Genomic DNA, 18,473 nt, shown 5'->3' on the forward strand with positions numbered 1-18,473 from the left:
GACCTGTTCTATATGTAAATGTTCCTCCCCTCCCTGGCAAGTCCCTCAGTATTTTATTGTGGGAAAGATATGCGAAATCAATTTGACTTCATACAAATGCAATTCGGCTGACATCCACGTTGAAATTCCCACCTATGTTGAATCTTAATCTTAATCTTAAATTCAGTTGCTGCTATATGTTGGGTTAGGGGTTTATAATCCATCCATCCGTCATCCATCCATCCATCCATTCATCCATCCATCCATCCATCCATCCATCCATCCATCCATCCATAAACCACTTATTGGGGGCTGGGATGCAACAGTCTGAGCAGGGATGCACATACTGTACCTCCCTCTCTCCAGGTGTTCCCAGGCCAGCAGTGTGTCTGAACAGAACCGGTGATAAAATTCACCCCTGCCAAAGTCCAACATGCACCTGGAACAGGCCTGACTTACTGCCAGCAATGCAAACCAAACGACTTTGGCCACACTTGATGAAGAGTGAAGAGCTGGTCCAGTATTTCATCACTAGGATGAAAACCACATTGTTCCTGCTGAACCTGAGAAATCCTCTTCAGTACCCTGGAATGTTTCAGTTATTTTTCATTTTAGTGTAGTTAATCTAGTCATACTCCATCTATGTATGTTTTTTAATGCAAGGGTAAAATAAATACCCATAACTGCTTCATGTTTCATCCTTGGACTCCGTGTGTCAAACCCTGCTTTCTCATCTCACTGAATAATTCAAATTGATAGTTACACAATACAAATAACAGACTGATTCACTTTGGATGGTGACATTGAGATAATTTGAAAGTAATAAGCCTAAAGAAATTTTTTGTTTTTGTATGCTAAAGTCACCATTTTCACTAATACAATGCTTCAAATCATCAATCATTCTGAAACAGGAAGTTTGCAATGTAAAAAATTACCCATTTGCACAGTGGGTGTGTTGTGGTTTGGAGTTGGACTGTTCCATTGCATACATGACAATTTCTTAGCACTCTCTGGTTTTCTCTGTCAGCTGTACTTCAACTTCCTTGTTTGCCCATAAGAACTGTTTCCTCTTTCGCTCACAGATGAAGTTCTTCTTCACAGTCTCACAGTCTCAAATGAATGCGCTCCATATAACTGTCAACTAGGTTCGAATCTGTATTCTACAGTAATATTTTGTAGATGGGATTGACTTTGTCAGTTTAAAAGACAATTTTTCGTATGCAGGTTTGGGACGTCTGCAGAACTGGTGAGTAAAACTGATTGAAGAAGGTGAAGCTTTTTTGAGCTATCAATGCAAATTATTCCAGCAAAGTCATTTATTGATGTCCAACTACCATCTGTTTACAGATTCAGTGCTTCTCCTCAGGTTTTTGCTTAAAATGACTGTGTTTGAGAAGATGAAAATGAAATTGATCATGGAGGTGTGACCGCAATATACGAATAGAAGCACACAGACTGTATGTACATGCGTTGAGTGCGTGTACACGTGAATCTGCCATGTCAGGAGACACTAGCACCCTGTCTTGGAGGAGTTTATCTCCAAGTAGCCAGTCAGATTCTTCAGATGTGTTTCCCACGGCACATGCCAGCAGAGCCGACGTCTTCCCAGTGAAGATTATCAAAGTATGTTTCCTAAGCAACAGCTCCAACCTGGGCAAGAACTTCAAACTGGTTCGCTGTGAAGAAAATTGGACGGTGAAGGTACGCCATATTCAGACGTATTCTACTCCACTGTACTAGCTTTACTTTCACCTGTGTCTCACTAATGTATTTTTTGTACTATAGTCCCACTACTACCCTACCACTGAAATTCAGTTCCACAGTATATGAATATGATACTACTCCCCATTACTTTGTCAAGTGGACCAGTGTTAGATATCTGTGTGTGCGTGCATGTGTGTGTGTAAGAATGTGTGAGTGTAGGAGAGTGATGCACAGAGTTTGTATGTTCTCCCCTTGTCTGCATGGGTCTACAGCTTCTTCCGATCTCCAAAAACATGCAAATAAACAATTTTAATGAAATTTGGTGGAAGGGTTAGGAATCTAACAGGGAAGAATCATACATATTTTTTTTAAATAAATCCTAAATATTTTTCTTCAACTTTCTGATCCTTTATTTTCACAATAGAATAATTTTCTGTCTTATTAATACTACTCCAGGCTGTTCTGGATATGGTGCTGTCCAGTGGCTGTGTGGGTCCAGATATAAAATATAAACCTTGCTATGGCCTTCTCCTCAAACACCTTAAGTCATCAGTGATACACTGGCTGCATCCAGACCTGACTGTGTCTGAACTCATCCAGCGTTATGAGCAACATCATCTGGAGGCTGAATGGAGGTCAGTGGCTTAGTCTTGTCTTATGATATATGAGAATCCGGGTCCAGACAAATTCCAGACAACATGGCACACGCTAAATGCTATATCCTAATCTTTTTTATTGTAATTTTTCTATTATAAGTGAAAGTTGTGTAATTAACTTAATGTACATTTTTAGCATATTTTTTATCACTTTGTGAATACATTCCACACAATATAAACCTCAGAATTAGTACAATACTGTATATTTCCAAAAATGTTTCTCAGCTCTTGACATACACAAAATATTAGCCCATCAGAGCGAGTCATTGCTTCTAACTATGAAATGCATCTGTCCAGATATGATCTGAGAATCAGATACATCCCATCAGACTTCATGGAGAAATTCAAAGATGACAGAACAACTATGCTTTACTTTTACCTTCAGGTCAGTATCTCTTCACTGAAGATTTTTTTTTTTATCATACCCCTAACTTTTTTGTCGATTAAATTGTCCACACAACTAAGCAGAACTATGAAACAGAATTCGTATACATGTATTTCTCAGGGAATAACATGATGAATAATCAGCATATTTACGGGGTTAGTATGAACAAGTGCCAAAAATTTAAATTGTGTCAGTCTTCTTTTCAATACTATAGGAACTTCACTGCAAAAATGTGAACAAATTTCCCTCATAAACTGAAAAACATTTATTTTAAAATATAACAAAAACCAAATGTAAAATGACACAATACAAAGCATAATGCTAGTCTCCAAAAAGGCAGGATCCATATTTATTTAAAAGGAAATCATTATATTTTTTTGGAACTAAATATTCAGTGTGTCCTCTAAAGCAAGCGCATTAGCAAGCACCCCATCTAAAGATGACCCATTAATTGTAATGTCTACATCTTGTGCAGAACAAAATGAATGGATAGTCCCATTATTTTCAGTCCTATTAAAACTCGAGAATTTTTTTTCTTTGAAAAAGCAGAAAATAACTGAATTTGAATTTTTAGACAACCTGTTCTTTTAAATTGTTACTAATCTATATCACAATGATAGAATTATGTCTGTGTGTTTATTCACAGGTCCGAAGTGACTATATGCAGCAGTACGCTTCAAAAGTAAGTGATGGGATGGCGCTACAGCTTGGTTGTCTGGAAATAAGGTATTACACAAATTCTACAGGCATAGACATATTGTAATGTTGTTGTTTATTTAAATACATCGTTGATTCTAAACTTTCTAAAACTCTTTTTCTTGTGTTTGCAGAAGATTTTATAAAGATATGAATCCAAATGGACTGGAGAAAAAGTACAATTTTGATCTATTAGAGTGAGTTGAATGTGTGCTACACTAATTTCAAGCCATTTTTATTTATGAGCGGATGAGCTCGTCAAGCCGATTTTGTGTTCAAGTAGCCAGTGCTAAAAAGTTACAGGTATTCAAACGTACAAAATGACAAGGTTGCCCAAATTTCCACACTTGTGTAATTTTGTTTTGATGCATATTGCATAGTTTCTGTTATTCCTATGAACCTAGTTTCACTTCTGAAGTAATATTGGGTCTATCAGTTTTTTGATCGGTCAAAATGAAGTTGTTGATCCAAATAGTGGAAATTGACAGGGGTGCCCAAACTTTTTCAAACCACTGAATAATAAGTAAACAATCTGAAAAACTCTGTTATGCTTGACATTTGGCTGCATATTTCACAACCTCCAGCTTGAAATCAGTAGAATATGATTTTCTTTCTAGGGGTATTTCTATTCAGTCAGTTGTATTTCTATGTTGATGTTACTATTTTAAGTTGGACAGGAGTAATAGGAGTATCAGATACTGGCACACAAGCCTAGAGTACCCCCCACTGACTGTCAATGTGAAAATAAAAGACGTAAAATTACTGTATATATTTTAATCAATAAGTTGCAGGTTTATTTCATTATCTGACCTTATTTCATTAGGAAGGATGTGGGCTTGGACCTGTTCTTCCCCAGAGAACTGATAAACAGCATGAAGGTAGACAACAGAAACGATGGCAAAACAGTGATTTACCATTTTTTCATATCTGGTTTCTCTGCAATTCATTTGAGGTTACATGAAGCAAAGAACCTGTTAAACTTTGAATAATCACTTCTTCTTTTTTTTAATGTTCAACATAGCCAAAGCAGTTACGTCGACTGATCCAACAGACATTCCAGGGCTACTCTATGCTGAAGCAGGACCAGTGCATGAACCGTTTCTTCACCACTCTGGCTCAATGCTACAGCTTCACACAAGAGAGCTTCACATGCCAGCTAGTGGTGAGTTTGATTTGTGCACAAGAAGACAAACAGAAATTACTTTGTCAAGCTGTGTTCATTAAATATGCATGTACGTATGTCCTGTGTCTACAGCACGGTTGGAATCTATCTATAGACCTGGTCATCGGCGCTGATGGCATTAGTCAGTTAACTGAAAATTCGACAGTAAGCCCTGCTTTTCAGATTTTATCAAAAGCTTCTTGCTTTAAATATTATTCGCAGATACTTCTAATATTCACAAATGAAGAATGACAAGAAATGCAAATGTGTGGTAGACTGTTCATTTAAATAGTTTAGATTTAACGGTTAAATTTACTTTATTAATTCCCATTGGGAAATTGTTTTGTACACTCAATATATTACACAGGCACAGGATATATTATACAGGATGAAGCACACACACAGACACACACAAAGAGCAATGACAGTAGAATAAAGGCAGCCACAAACAGACAAAACCAGGTAATATTTCCTTATACAGTACAATATAAAGTAGTATTACCTGGATGAAATTGTACCAGTAATCGTAGTATAAACACTATCATATAGCTACAAAAATTAATTAGAAAAAAGTCTGGTATTTGGCCTGTAATTCAAATCCACCTGAAAATATTCTTCAATGCCACATACTCCTTCATTGCTCTTAGTAATCCTGCTGATAAACCAACTAAAAAGAAACAAATAGAGACAAACAACTACACATTGACTCAGTGAAGGTAATAACATGATTAAAATGTCACAGTATCCCTTTTTCTTTTCTTTTCTTTTCTTTTCTTTTCTTCTTTCACTCTTTTCTTTTCTCTAGACTATGTGTTTAGCTACTCCTTTTCAGGTGCGCAGTATCTCCTGCTTTGCAGAGAGTGATGGTCAAGCTGTGCTCACTGTACACATAGATGGAGCCAAACAGGTAACCGTATGTCCTAATGGAAAGAAAAACATAGGAGCTACAGTGGTATTAAAGACATATTGGGCAGCCCTGACAATTTCCAATATTTCCATTTATTAACCCGCAATTTCATTCTGATTTATTTATTGGATTAAAAAAAGATGAAGATCACATGGATCAACATATTCTTGATGATAATGTCCAGTCAGTAACAAAGTTGAAGTTATTTCAACAAAACATCAACACAACACGCTGCTGAAAATCTGTTTTGGCATTCATAATAAAGGAGCAAGTAAAATGTTTGGGATGACCATCCCAGTCGCTGAATATCATCAATCTCGACCATCAAACCTATCTGAACTGCAGATGTTTTATAAGGAGGAATGGTCCAAAATACCTCCAATCCAGAATCCTGAAATTCATTGGAAGTTATAGGAAACATCTAGAGGCTGTTATTTTTGCATAAGGAGACTACTAAATATAGGTATGTGATTTTTTTTTTTCCTGTTGGGGTGGCCAAATTTTTGCACCGCTCTAATTCTTGTTTTTATCTATATTGCATTGCTTTTGTTAGTGTAATAAACCTAGTTTACTTCTGCAATATTACTGTGACCATCAGTTTTTTGATATATCAAAATAAAGTTGCTGATCCAAACTCCCAATAATTTAAAAAGAAAAATAATGGAAATTGTCAGCGGTATCCAAACCTTTTCATTCCACTGTATAATATAAATTAGAATTGTACTTTTTAACGATTTCTAATGATTACAATGTATCTTTTCAAGCTGAAATGCTAACGCAGAATAACTTTCTACAACACTCTAGCCGCTCTCTGTGAAAGTCTCAGACCTGGCTGTGGCAGAAAACATGGCCAACCTGATTGATGGTTACTGTCGTTTGAATGGCCGCTCTGAGAGTTTGCCCATTATCCATTCAAACAAAGGTACATTTAACATTTGTCATTGCACTGACCTTTAATGTAAAATTATTAAACTTTACAGTTTTACATTGGTTACATGTATATTTGCCATTCTTAATTTTATTCTTATAATACAATTTACTGCCAAAAAAAACTGATTAGGAATGCTTAAAATCCTGGAATGTTGAGGTAATTAGATAAACAGCTATAACTTTATCAAATACTGAATTCTTCCAGAGAAGGAAACAAGACGAAAACACCCTGAACTCCCTGAACAGTGAGTGTGATGAATCATATTTAAAAATGTGTCTTTACCACATACACAAGTCAACTCTTGCCTGTAAGTTAGTCTGTTGTTGTTGTTTTTTTTTTTACTTATGTTGCATTTGTGTCTCCATTGGAATTCCATGGCTTTCTGGGGGAAATTACAGCAGTATTTTCTAATTTATCACATTGGACATGGGGCTGCACAGTAGGTAGTGCTGTTGCCTCACGACAAGAAGGTGCTGGGCTCACACACGGGAAGAACATAGAAACTCCACCCAGAAAGGGATTACAATTGAGCGGTGCACCACCAACACTGTTTACAGTGGAGGCGGGGAACCGCTGACCCCAACAGAGGATACTGTTCCTCCATTTCTTTTCATGGAAGAAGTAGAGGCTGAGGTCTCAGAGGTGGACTCGTCCATCACCCGAGCTGACGTCACCAGGCCGGTTGCCAAGCTCCCTGATGGCAGGGCGGGTGGACCACCACCAAACCCCGCCCCGGAAGAGGGGAGGTGTCTGAGAAGAGGGGCAGATGACAAAATCAACACCAGTCACAGATGTTTAAGAATACTGCCTGATGTTTTATTGGAATCTTGACTTGCTTCAAAGTCATGTTTTTAAAATGTCTATTTTTCTTTCAGTGTTCATTCCAGTGGACCTGATCAAGGTTTGAGAGTTAAGTCATTTTAGTGTTATAATTGTTATTGTTCCATAGGTTTCTTTTGTTTGATTATGGTTATGATAAAAAAAAAAAAACTTCTTTTCTCAAATTCAGGTTCAGATATTTATGCTGAGATTCCAGAGAGAACAACAGATTCTGAAGGTAAGTATTGTCTTAGACTACTTTTTTCCACACAATCACAGGCAAAATGCAAGTTATTTTTGACCTGAATTGTTCAGAAGAAAACAATGAAAGGCATAACTGAATTAAACCTCTGTTATGGTTTGATGCTTAATTAATGAGACCTAAATGGTAGACACTGACTCAGGTCAAGGGTTTAACTATTTTTTGTTTTAAAGTTAAGGTATTGTCTCTGAAAAGGACACACTGGCAAAGTTGATGCACCTATTGTAGTTTTTACTTGTAGTTCTACTATGCTTCTCATTGGGTTCCACTTTCAAAACCACCAAAGGAAAATTGTCTACTTGTCTGAGATAATGTGCGCTTCTGTTACGTTTTTATGTTCAGAGAAGTACGCCATCTCCAGAGATGATGTTGCCCTTGGTCAGATTCTGGGTGAAGGATTCTTTGGAGAGGTTCACAGGGGCGTCTATAAAAGCCAAGTGAGTTGACCTATCAGAAGTGATCACAAAAAAAAATCACACTATAAATTAAAACAAACAGTCGACATTGTTTCAGTACTGCTAATAAAACCTCTCTGTTATGGTCAGTGTAATGCGTTCATGTTTGTGTTTGAAGAGAGGAGAGAGAATGTCTGTGGCCATCAAAACATGTAAAGACTGTTCAGCTGATGTAAAAGAGAAGTTTCTTAGTGAAGCTGGTGAGTTTATCTATCTATCTATCTATCTATCTATCTATCTATCTATCTATCTATCTATCTATCTATCTATCTATCTATCTATCTATCTATCTATCTATCTATCTATCTATCTATCTATCTATCTATCTGATAAGAGATAAGATAGACCTTTTCTTGTCGCACTGATGGGAAATTTTCACTGTTACATTAACAGTATCAGAGGTAGTCACAGAAAAATGGAAGAATAGAATAGACACTCAATTAATAAGATAAATAATAAGAATAATATGAAGTAAGGAAGTAAATAATAGATAATTATAGTAATTATAATATGTCATAGGTGTTGATTTAGGAAGATGAAAATTAGTGCTTCTAGCACTCTGGAACATGAACTTTATCAAGACACACAATAAAAGTTCACCGATGTGTTGAAGCGTTTTTGCAATATTTTAATATTTGTTTTAATAAGATAAGATACACAAAACTAATGGATTGATTGAGTAAACAATTGGGACCCTGGTTTCTCACTCTAATCAGCATTTCATACAAAAACATTAAAAGTGTGATGAGAATGAAATTTATTACAGAATACTCTTCTAGGTCCATACTCCTGAAAAGAAGAACTCAAAAAATTAAACAGCTGCAATTTTTAAAGATGGCTTTCAGAAGTTGTAACAATATGTTCAATATCAGCAAATAATATCAAAATAAAATTTTAGTCCAATTTAATGGTTCTCACATGTTAGTATTTTACATGTTCCTGGGTGTCAGGATTGTGTCATCTGGGTTTTCTGTTAGTCAAGGATAAAATCTAAAGAAAAACATTTGAATTGGTATAATGAGATATTTTTGGTCTGTTGCAGGCTTGATGAAAAATTTGGATCATCCTCATATTGTCCGTCTGATTGGAGTAATTGAGGCTGACCCTGTTTGGATAGTGATGGAGCTATATGAACATGGAGAGGTGAGTGTATTTGTATGCGTATGTTTAACATTTAACATATATATTCTTGGATTTTCAACGTTTCATCCTGGACAGTGGTCCTGATGCTCACTAGCCCTTCATCTATATTACAATCTTTAAAAAAAAAACTACATTATAAATTATTACAATTAAACTAGAAAACTAAAAAGTCTTTCTAAACTTAATAATAAAGTATAAGCTACATGGAATGGAAACTAAATTTTATCGCATCTGTGTATTTTCTTTTTTCTAAAAAGCTGGGAAATTATCTGGTGGAACAACAGTGCATTTTGACGACTGCAACATTGATCATGTACTGTCTACAAATCTGCAAAGCCTTGGCTTACCTGGAAGGACTCAATATGGTGCACAGGTAACTCAGCCTCATGTGTTAATTAACATTTAGAAAAAACTTTAAAGCAGACTTTCAGCACTCGATTCTTAAATGTGAAAAATAAATGATAAAGTAAATAAAGTACTGAAGTCTTTAATTTATACACATGGCAGCATTCAATATCCATACAGACATTTGCTGAGAAACTGTACTTCATATGTGATTTGGTAATATGTAGTGTTTTATTTTGAATGCATTTTCATCAATCTTTTCTTCTTGGATCTTGTCTGATTTATGTTTTGTGTGCTGTAGAGATATAGCAGTAAGAAATGTTTTGGTGGCGTCTCCTGATTGTGTAAAGCTTGGTGACTTTGGCCTATCTCGTTATGTTGATGAACAAGAATATTATAAAGGTACACATACACACACATGCCGTGTAAAAACCTAATGTATTTTGACATTATAAACAAAGATTTTAAAAAAATAAAAAAAGATAAAGGAGGGCAAATGTCACTTTCAGAAAGAATAAAAAACATTCTGTAAAAATAAAGAATTAGAAAAAAGAATTTAAAAAAAAACTTACAAGTAGAGAAGTAACTATATTTTGGGTTTAATTGCAGCCACTGTCAGTCGATTGCCAATCAAATGGATGGCACCCGAGTCTATCAACTTCAGACGCTTCACAACATCAAGTGATGTCTGGATGTTTGGTGAGATGCACATGTACATCTGAGTGTGTCAGGTTTTTTGTATTTGTTCCTCATATATATCTAAAAGTAAAGTTAGAATTCAAGGAGGAACACTTCAGACAAAACACAAGACATTCTTTTCCTCATTATGGTCCTGCATGTATTCAACTAGGTGTGTGTGTGTGGGAGATCTTCTCCATGGCCCAACAACCCTTCTTCTGGCTGGAGAATGGACAGGTCATCAATCAGCTGGAGTCAGGGGCTCGACTCCCCAAACCAGATCGCTGCCCACCCACCATATACTTAATGCTCACCCGCTGTTGGGCTTATGAGCCAAACAGTCGCCCTGCCTTCAGCCAACTCGTCTGCTCTTTGAGGTGCACATATAGGGATTTCTTCTCCTTTTCTGGAAACTTGTTTTACTTGCTGTTTTTAAATCAATTTACTGTGGAAAAACTTTTATATAGGATTTTAACTGCATAAAATTAACTGTCCTTAATAATGCACTTGTTAAATCCTTTATGTTCCTCCTCTACTCTCCATTTTAGGAGAATAGAGGAGCTAATATGAAAATTCAGGTTTGAACAGAACGTTTTTGTGTTTATAGAGGCCTAAAAATATCAGACTCCTTAAAGAAAAATGTAATTCATTTTATCTAGTAATGCAAATATTTGGATAGCCACCTGAACCACTATCACGCATCCCAGTTAATGTATGTTTGTGTGCTTAAAACAGTGATGTCCATAGTATGGAACTGAAGCAGGAGCAAGGTGTTAGGCAAGACAAATTACATCCTGTCTCATCTATATTTGAAAGTCATGCAGACCCCCCGCCTAAGGTAATATAGCACATACACGTGGTCATGTGCACCCAATAAAATATTTAAAAGAACTTGCTGCAAGACTAAAAGAACATTTATCTACTTTTATGATGTTAAACTATGAGAATACAATGCAGACAAAAAAATAAGAAAAAAACAACACATACACGCAAAACAAATGTGTTTATTTTAACTGGTTAAAGTCACTACGCTAAATTGTAATAACAGAAAAGAGCAAATGATTTTCATGTCACTAATTTGTAGTTATCAGCAACTGAAATCCAGATCCTGAACAAAGTAGTTATTAAATTAATAGTTAGCCACAGTTTGTTATTATACTATAAGGATCAGGATGCATAACATAAAATGAAGAACTCTGAAAGAAAGTCTTTAAGTTTTTATTCTCTGTCTCTCTTTCACAGCCATCAAGAATACAAGACAACCCCCGTCTTTCAGCCATGCACACACAGGTAGGTGTGTGTGTGTGTGTGTGTGTGTGTGTGTGTGTGTGTGTGTGTGTGTGTGTGTGTGTGTGTGTGTGTGTGTGTGTGTGTGTGTGTGTGTGTGTGTCTTTCTCAAAAATATAAGTTTTTCTGACGCAGGAAGTAACCTTACTATCCATGGTCCAATCTGCCTCAAACTTCAAATGTTTGATAAGAGTCCAGCACAAAAATACATTGTGTGTGTGTGTGTGTGTGTGTGTGTGTGTTTGTGTGTGTGTGTGTGTAGATAACAGACTGTGACATCAGTCAAATGTGGGAGAAAGAGAAAACAGGGGTGGAGGACACGTTACAAAGACAAAGGAAGCAGATGCTGATGGATGAACAGTGGCTAGAGCAGGAGGAGAGACAACTGGTGACAGCCCACACAAACACACACACACACACACACACACACACACACACATATTCCCATCAGTAATAACAGTAGAACATGCTTTGCTACGGCCTGAAGTCTGCTTCTGTCTTTCTGTAGGATCCTGTTGTACGCGTGGATTCACAAATAATGGTACATTATCTTGTATTGATCTCTTTTTATACACATTTCAGGCATATTGAAGCTGCGTGAAACACATTTTGGGTCTCGTCAGATCACTCCCTAGTTACTTTTGATTTTGCCCTGACTTGCGTTAATAAACCAGGTAAAACCTTTCTGACAAGATCAATTTCTGATCACATAACAGCTAAATTTATAGAAAGAATCCCCCACAGCCAAGATATATGTTCCCCCAATCCCTACTCTTACACAAGTCTAAGCATTGAATTTATTTTACAAACAATGTGACGTATATTTTAAAAACAACTTTAGAAGACATAGCTCCATTAAAAATTAAATTTAAAAAACGGAAAGGTGAGCCCCATGGTTTAACCCTTTAGTCCACAAGCTTAAACAACGCTCCCGCAGACTGGAAAGAATTTGGTGTCCAGCAATAACTGACATAGTCTATGCAACCTGGAAATATAGCTTTATAAGGGTAAAATTATATATTATTTTTAATAAAATTTTAAAGTCTGGTAGTCATTCTCAAGAAAAAAAGTTTGCGAAATAAAGATGTAATACAGTTTTTTTCCCTTTTGCTTTTCACTCAATAGTTTTCTTTGCCTTTAAATCATATATTCTCCTATGGACACTGCACCAGAGCCTTCTCCACACACAAATTTTTTAAATAATTTGTGTGTGGAGAAATTTGTCATTATTTTGTGTTGGAAACAATGGAAACAATCACGTCCATTGAGGTACAAATGAATGAGTTTGTAATTTGGGGTTAATGATGACTTTAATTTTGTCATATGACCTCTATTGTGTTAAAAATATAATAAACAATGTAGTTTTGAAGTGAGTAAATGGAAACTGAATGCTAGATTTTGAGTGAAAGTTCCCTTTGTAAAAAGGAAAACATTCATTTGCTCGTTATTTGTTACTCTCTCCCTGTGTGTTTGTAGTCTCATGAAAAACCTCCAAAAAATGGTAAGTCCACATTCATTTTGAACAATTAATTTTTAAAAAGCAAAGGATACTGATATATGATACAGGAAATATATAGAAAAGAATTAAAAATAGACTTTAAAATGCTTGATCCTTATTTAGATTTATTCTTGTACATTAGTATACAACACAGACACAAAACAATAAAGTCAAAGACTGAATGCAAAAAATTTTCCCCCAAAACACAATTATTTAATAGATGTAAGACCTACTAAGGATACGGCATACTTTCCTCACATTTTGATGCTAAACTTTTTACAGAATATCATACAAATGTATATAAAATTGGTAGATCAAAAATATGCAGATGTGTAGCTTTTGTGTCTCTGTCAGGTCCACCAGAGAAGCCACCAATGCCTTCCACTATCACACAGGTAAGAAAGATTACACCCATTTGTTTTTATATGGGGTTTTTTTTTGGGGGGGGGGATATCAAAGGAGTCAACACAACTAGAAAAGCTTAAATGTTCTGCTGAATTTTTTTTGCTATTGACATATGAAACTAACTTTCACTTGTTTTGATCGTTATAGCCTCGACCAACAGCCGAGCTCGACCGATCATGTGATCAGGTTTACATCGGTGTCATGGCACTTGTGAAACAGGTGGTCCAGCTGAAGAATGACATCAACACACTGCCTGTTTCTGAGTATCCAAATGCTGTGAAAGTAGGTCCCTCGTGCTATGCTGTGGAGACATCACTAAGTTTGACTATCGATTTTTTTTTATTTTTGATGAGATGCGCAACAATCTCCTCAATACTGTTCTCTAAAAAGAGGTCTATCCTATTTCCATGGCAATTACAATGTGCTAAAAATGGAAAATAATGAGCAAAGAGAGTGATCTGTCTGTACGCACTTGAATTTTGAGTGACATGACATGCTGTTGTTATAACGTTTTATCATGTCAGATGAAATTAAAGCAATAAATAAATATCATTTAAATTTAAATATTAGGCACTGGTACTCAAATGAACATGAATAATAAAAGTTGAATTCAAATTTAGAATTTTTTTTAAATTCAATTTAAATTCATATTTTTATCAGCTTTATAAATTTATTGTCTCAACATTTTAACAAAACATTTCGACAGTAAAATCAGGTATACTTTTGGATGATATCATGAAATCCAACTCAAATGAAGAGTCTCAATTTCCTCGGTGATTAATAAAAATATCTGTATGTTCAAATATATTACTGTACACAAGAGGGCGCTGTTTTGTCCGACTTTCTTCCAAGTGACAGACATAACTAACAGTTACTGCATGAAGTTGATGAAAGTATCTAGTTAAAGTTGTTTGATTTGTTTCACTCTTTCTACCTCTTCCTCATTCTGTCCTCTCTTCCTCCTTCTTATTTGCTTCCTTCCATCCCTTAGGTGGTGGGTATCTCTCTCCGAAATCTGATCCAAAGTGTTGATGAAGTTGTACCCTCTTTGCAGAGCAGCGCTCTCACAACAGAGGTAGGCCAAATTAACAACCCCTCATGTTTCGTCATGCTTTCTCAACTTGCTGTCCTAAATTCTTCATTATTACCTGATGTTCTTTTTATTAGCAAAAGAAAAAAAAAGTCAAATTTCTCGAAATTATTGGTACTTTTCAAAGCTTGGTGTATGAAAAGTACAAATGATTTTGTACTTTTGTGGATGTATTTATGGCCACAAGTGAAGGAGCCTAAAAATGGACAGATTTTAACAGGTATGAACTATTTGACAGACTATAAAATTGCTGTGACATATTCTGTCACCTAGAGCGAAACACTGTATAGCTCACAGGTTTCAACTTGTTTGTCAGGTAGAACAACCAGTCAAAGATGTGTTCTGTCATCCAGCCAAGGGGATTGTATACTTGATTTCATCGTGATAATGTCAACTCTTGAATTGCATTAAAAAATCAGTACAGATAGACTAAAACAAGTTGCTATAAATGGACTGAATCTAATTCATTGACATTTTCTACTGCATCGTGTGATCTTCTTTGCATGTCAGATCGAGGGTACTAAGAAACTGCTAAACAAGGATTTAACAGAGCTGATTAATAAGATGCGACTGGCCCAGCAGAATGCCATAACATCACTGAAGGAGGAGTGTCAACGGCGGATGCTGGCTGCCGCTCACGGTCTGGTACTTGACTCCAAAAATATGTTGGATGCTGTTGATCAAGCACGAGTCCGAGTCTGCCTTGATAAGCCCGGACTTCTCTCAGAAGACACGGAGGATTGTAAGAAATGAGGGGGAGATGTTGCACAAAGGCTCTGTTGTCTTAAGAAAAATAAAGATAGCTTATATAATGAAAATATGAATGCTACACTGTTTTGAAAAACAGTTTTTAACCACCTGACTTTTGTGCTAACTCTGTACGAATAACTTGTGTTAAAATAATGCAGGATAATTTCATTGCCATGGCATGTCAAATGAACACTAATGCTAATGATCAACAACAGAACTTAATGTATTTATAAAACAAAATAATAAATGAGCTCAAAATTTTATCAAAATGTTGACATATACTATATTCTCTTCAAAGTATTTGCGATTAGTTTGATTTTAAACAGAGTGTAGACCAGCTTTAATTGATTTCCATGAGGTTTGGAATTGGAAAACAAATTGACTACTAGGAATTATTTTTTTCTTCTCTTATTCTCTTATTAGACAAGGAAAAGTTTCCATCTGACATCTTCTCTCAGCCCTGAAGCAGGACAATGAACATTGCCTTTTGTCTTCCATGTGTATGGCTTTTGGATGTTCACCACCTTTCATTGGTTTACTAATCCACAATCTCAGTTCAAAGTAAAGTATAAGATGCAGAGTTTGTTTAGTTTCCTAATTATTTATACCTGTGTTTTGGACGTATCAGAAATTAAACATTTGACCACTTAAATTAGTGTCTTTTCTGGTTTATATTTTGCTATTGTTTGTTATCTCCTCACATTGAGCTGAGAATTTGGCCTCTTTGGAGAACAAGTAAAAAGTGTTCACTTCCCTCCATACCATGTAGTCTACTGACACAAGCACCGATTTGAACAATTACAGGACAATTTGCAAGATGGATGATTCCGATTACACATGCAGAAAAAGGATGTCCAAACTTCATTAAAAAATATATGCATTAAATACACGATTTGTGAGAAAAGCAAGCTGCATTTCCTTTCTGACACGCAACTTTGAAGCCACACCTTGACAACTTCCCCAGAAATAAGTAAAATTCATTCATTCATTCATCCATTTTATGCACCCACTTTCCCACCATCGCAGGACGCTGGGTGCTGGAGCCTATCCCAGCTGACTGGGGGTGTGAGGCAGGGGGGGACACTCCAAGTGCAACGCAACTGCACCGCAGAGTCACATATAGACGCGAGCCTCTACACCAATTTTGGACACAGAACAGTTTGAAAAACAATTCAACATCATCGCTGTGTCAGAAACTTGGATTAATGAAAACAAAAGGCATGGAATTCTGCTTAATTGGATATAAAATGGGTTGTGTGAATAGAAAGAATAAAGGTAGAGAGGGAGTCCCCCTCTTTATTAAAAATAACATTAAGTTCGAGATGTAATGTTGTTAACGACGGCAGATGAAGCAGTTGCGAAAATGAATTATTTTATTCGGTTTTACCCAGAAAATGTATGCAATACAGGGAATGTCGAAGCACTTTTTTGGGCTCATCGAACGTCATGTGGCTGCAGTACAGTCACCCTGCCAAAGAGGGCGCCCACGTTCTCAGTGAATGAAGCTTTCGGGTAAATGAACCAGTTTTCAACACAATTGGTCCAAAGCGTTCAAAGCACCATGAGGCCTCATTTGGACATCACTAGAAAAAGGAGCCCAACTCACACAACTAGAGAATGCAAGGAGAGTCTAATTTATAGTCAGCAAACATTTATCACTTCCTGATTAGCATGTGACCCCAGACCCAACACAACATGTGACCCTGGCCATTAAGTGGATATGATGCAGCCGTGTTGTGTGCCTGCCTGTGTAGATTTCCACGCTCCCTTCTCACTGATTTTTTCCGTGCTGCCAATCAAAGTCTGAGGTATGTTTAGAATGGGCACTTGTTATCATTAATATATTCAATTTCAGCTTTTTCACGGGTTGCACAAAAGTAAAATTCACCTTGTGCATAAATATGGCAAAGATCAGTTCACACTTACAAACCTAGTATTCATTAAAACCTAATGCAGGCTCCAGGTAGCTGCTTTAAAGACAATCATGAAATTCTGTCGTTTTCATCACTTTCTTGATGCCGTTGAGTCTCACTGCAGAGTTTTGTAATTAATTTCTGGATGTGTTTAAGGTTGATGCATGTGCCAATTGCGTTAGATCTCTGAGTTCCTCTCATTATCTGTCGTTCATGGCCACTTTCTGTTCCGCTAACTGCGCAGCAATCTGAATCCTCTCATGCAAGTACCTACTTTCAAGATTCATTTGCCATGAAGGAAGCATGTTTTCATGTCATTTCTGATCAGTTGCAAGCTGAGATATCAGACAACAAAAGTTCCAAGTTAATGGTCACGTAATTAATGACAACTATGAGAGGTGCAAAGAGAAGGTACAGCTTTTTCTCTAATGCTAATTTATTAAAATGGATGGATAGATGGAATTAAATGAGAATTACTTGACACAATTGGACGGTTTATATTTATATTTATTCCTTAATTCTTTTGGTTTTTTTACAGAATCTTTGTGCACATTGCATGGAATTGTGCAGACAATAGTCTCACACATAGGACATTCCTCATTTTACCATGTCATCATACTTATTTGTGTAGCCCTGCAGATGTTACAGAAAGCTAGGGTAAATATGTACGTCTGTACAGCCTGATATAATTATACAGTGAAGACAAAAGGAGCAAAGACCAGTGAACTGCCAACGCGTTTAAATAACATGTCCTCCTGTGTGGAAGGACACAGAAAAATTAACACAACTTTACCTAAATGTAGACAAAACAAAATTTTACACCTAAGTGTATTCTCTTTGGCAAAATCAAATTTAATGCTACTTATATTAAAAATGTATATTCTAATTTAGGATCTTCTATCTGTTATTTTAATTGACTGTTATTCTCAATCTTTTTTCGATTACTATATTTATGGATCCACTCTTTTTGTTAGAAGTCATATTATCAGCATGACTAAATGCGCAATTAAATTTGGTCGGGCAGTAGCTCAGTCCACTTATGTTTTGGACTGGGGACCAGAGGGTCGCCGGGTCAAGGTACATTGTGAACTACAAACATTTGGAGTGTGAGCTGGCAGTAGGAGATGTCGGTTCACTTGCTGAGCACTGCCGAGCTGCCCTTGAGCAAGGTTCAAAGGTTGAAAAGGTTTTTAGTCCTGAGCTCCACTGACTGTTATTACTAACTGCATTTTTCCAATTCTTGACAACATTCACAATAACGTCATTTTGTCAAGCCGAATGCAAACCAAGTGAACTAAACTGACCTTATGGATACTGAGATGGCCTAACTTGATGGGCTAACAAATCAGAATTCCTGTTCTGGCTTAGATTGAGTAACGTTATTGATTCATCGGAGAAAAAAAGCTCC

At 36.3% G+C, this 18,473-nt stretch overlaps 1 protein-coding gene across 3 annotated transcripts; it reads left to right on the top strand.

Annotated features, from left to right (window-relative positions):
• The first annotated feature begins 1,060 nt into the window (after positions 1-1,060).
• Positions 1,061-15,822, top strand: LOC137591261 (protein-tyrosine kinase 2-beta-like). Of its 3 annotated transcripts, none has more exons than XM_068309148.1 (31): positions 1,061-1,225; positions 1,327-1,680; positions 2,140-2,318; positions 2,637-2,724; positions 3,371-3,450; positions 3,555-3,617; positions 4,244-4,298; positions 4,442-4,582; positions 4,676-4,747; positions 5,388-5,489; positions 6,294-6,411; positions 6,625-6,664; positions 7,296-7,328; positions 7,428-7,477; positions 7,844-7,938; positions 8,075-8,156; positions 8,999-9,099; positions 9,357-9,472; positions 9,746-9,846; positions 10,054-10,143; positions 10,295-10,499; positions 10,858-10,960; positions 11,365-11,412; positions 11,672-11,797; positions 11,918-11,950; positions 12,886-12,910; positions 13,244-13,302; positions 13,460-13,594; positions 14,304-14,387; positions 14,913-15,144; positions 15,576-15,822. In XM_068309148.1, exons 2-31 carry the CDS (start codon positions 1,477-1,479, stop codon positions 15,614-15,616), a joined length of 2,901 nt encoding a protein of 966 aa, XP_068165249.1. In that variant the 5' UTR covers positions 1,061-1,225; positions 1,327-1,476; the 3' UTR covers positions 15,617-15,822. The 3 variants fall into 3 exon arrangements, with proteins under 3 accessions (XP_068165249.1, XP_068165250.1, XP_068165251.1); XM_068309149.1 differs by having other exon boundaries at positions 7,296-7,321; positions 7,430-7,477; XM_068309150.1 differs by having other exon boundaries at positions 13,262-13,302; positions 15,576-15,821.
• The last annotated feature ends 2,651 nt before the right edge of the window (positions 15,823-18,473 follow it).

This window comes from Antennarius striatus, chromosome 24 (genome assembly GCF_040054535.1).
Source record: "Antennarius striatus isolate MH-2024 chromosome 24, ASM4005453v1, whole genome shotgun sequence".
In the NCBI taxonomy this organism is placed as follows: domain Eukaryota; kingdom Metazoa; phylum Chordata; class Actinopteri; order Lophiiformes; family Antennariidae; genus Antennarius; species Antennarius striatus.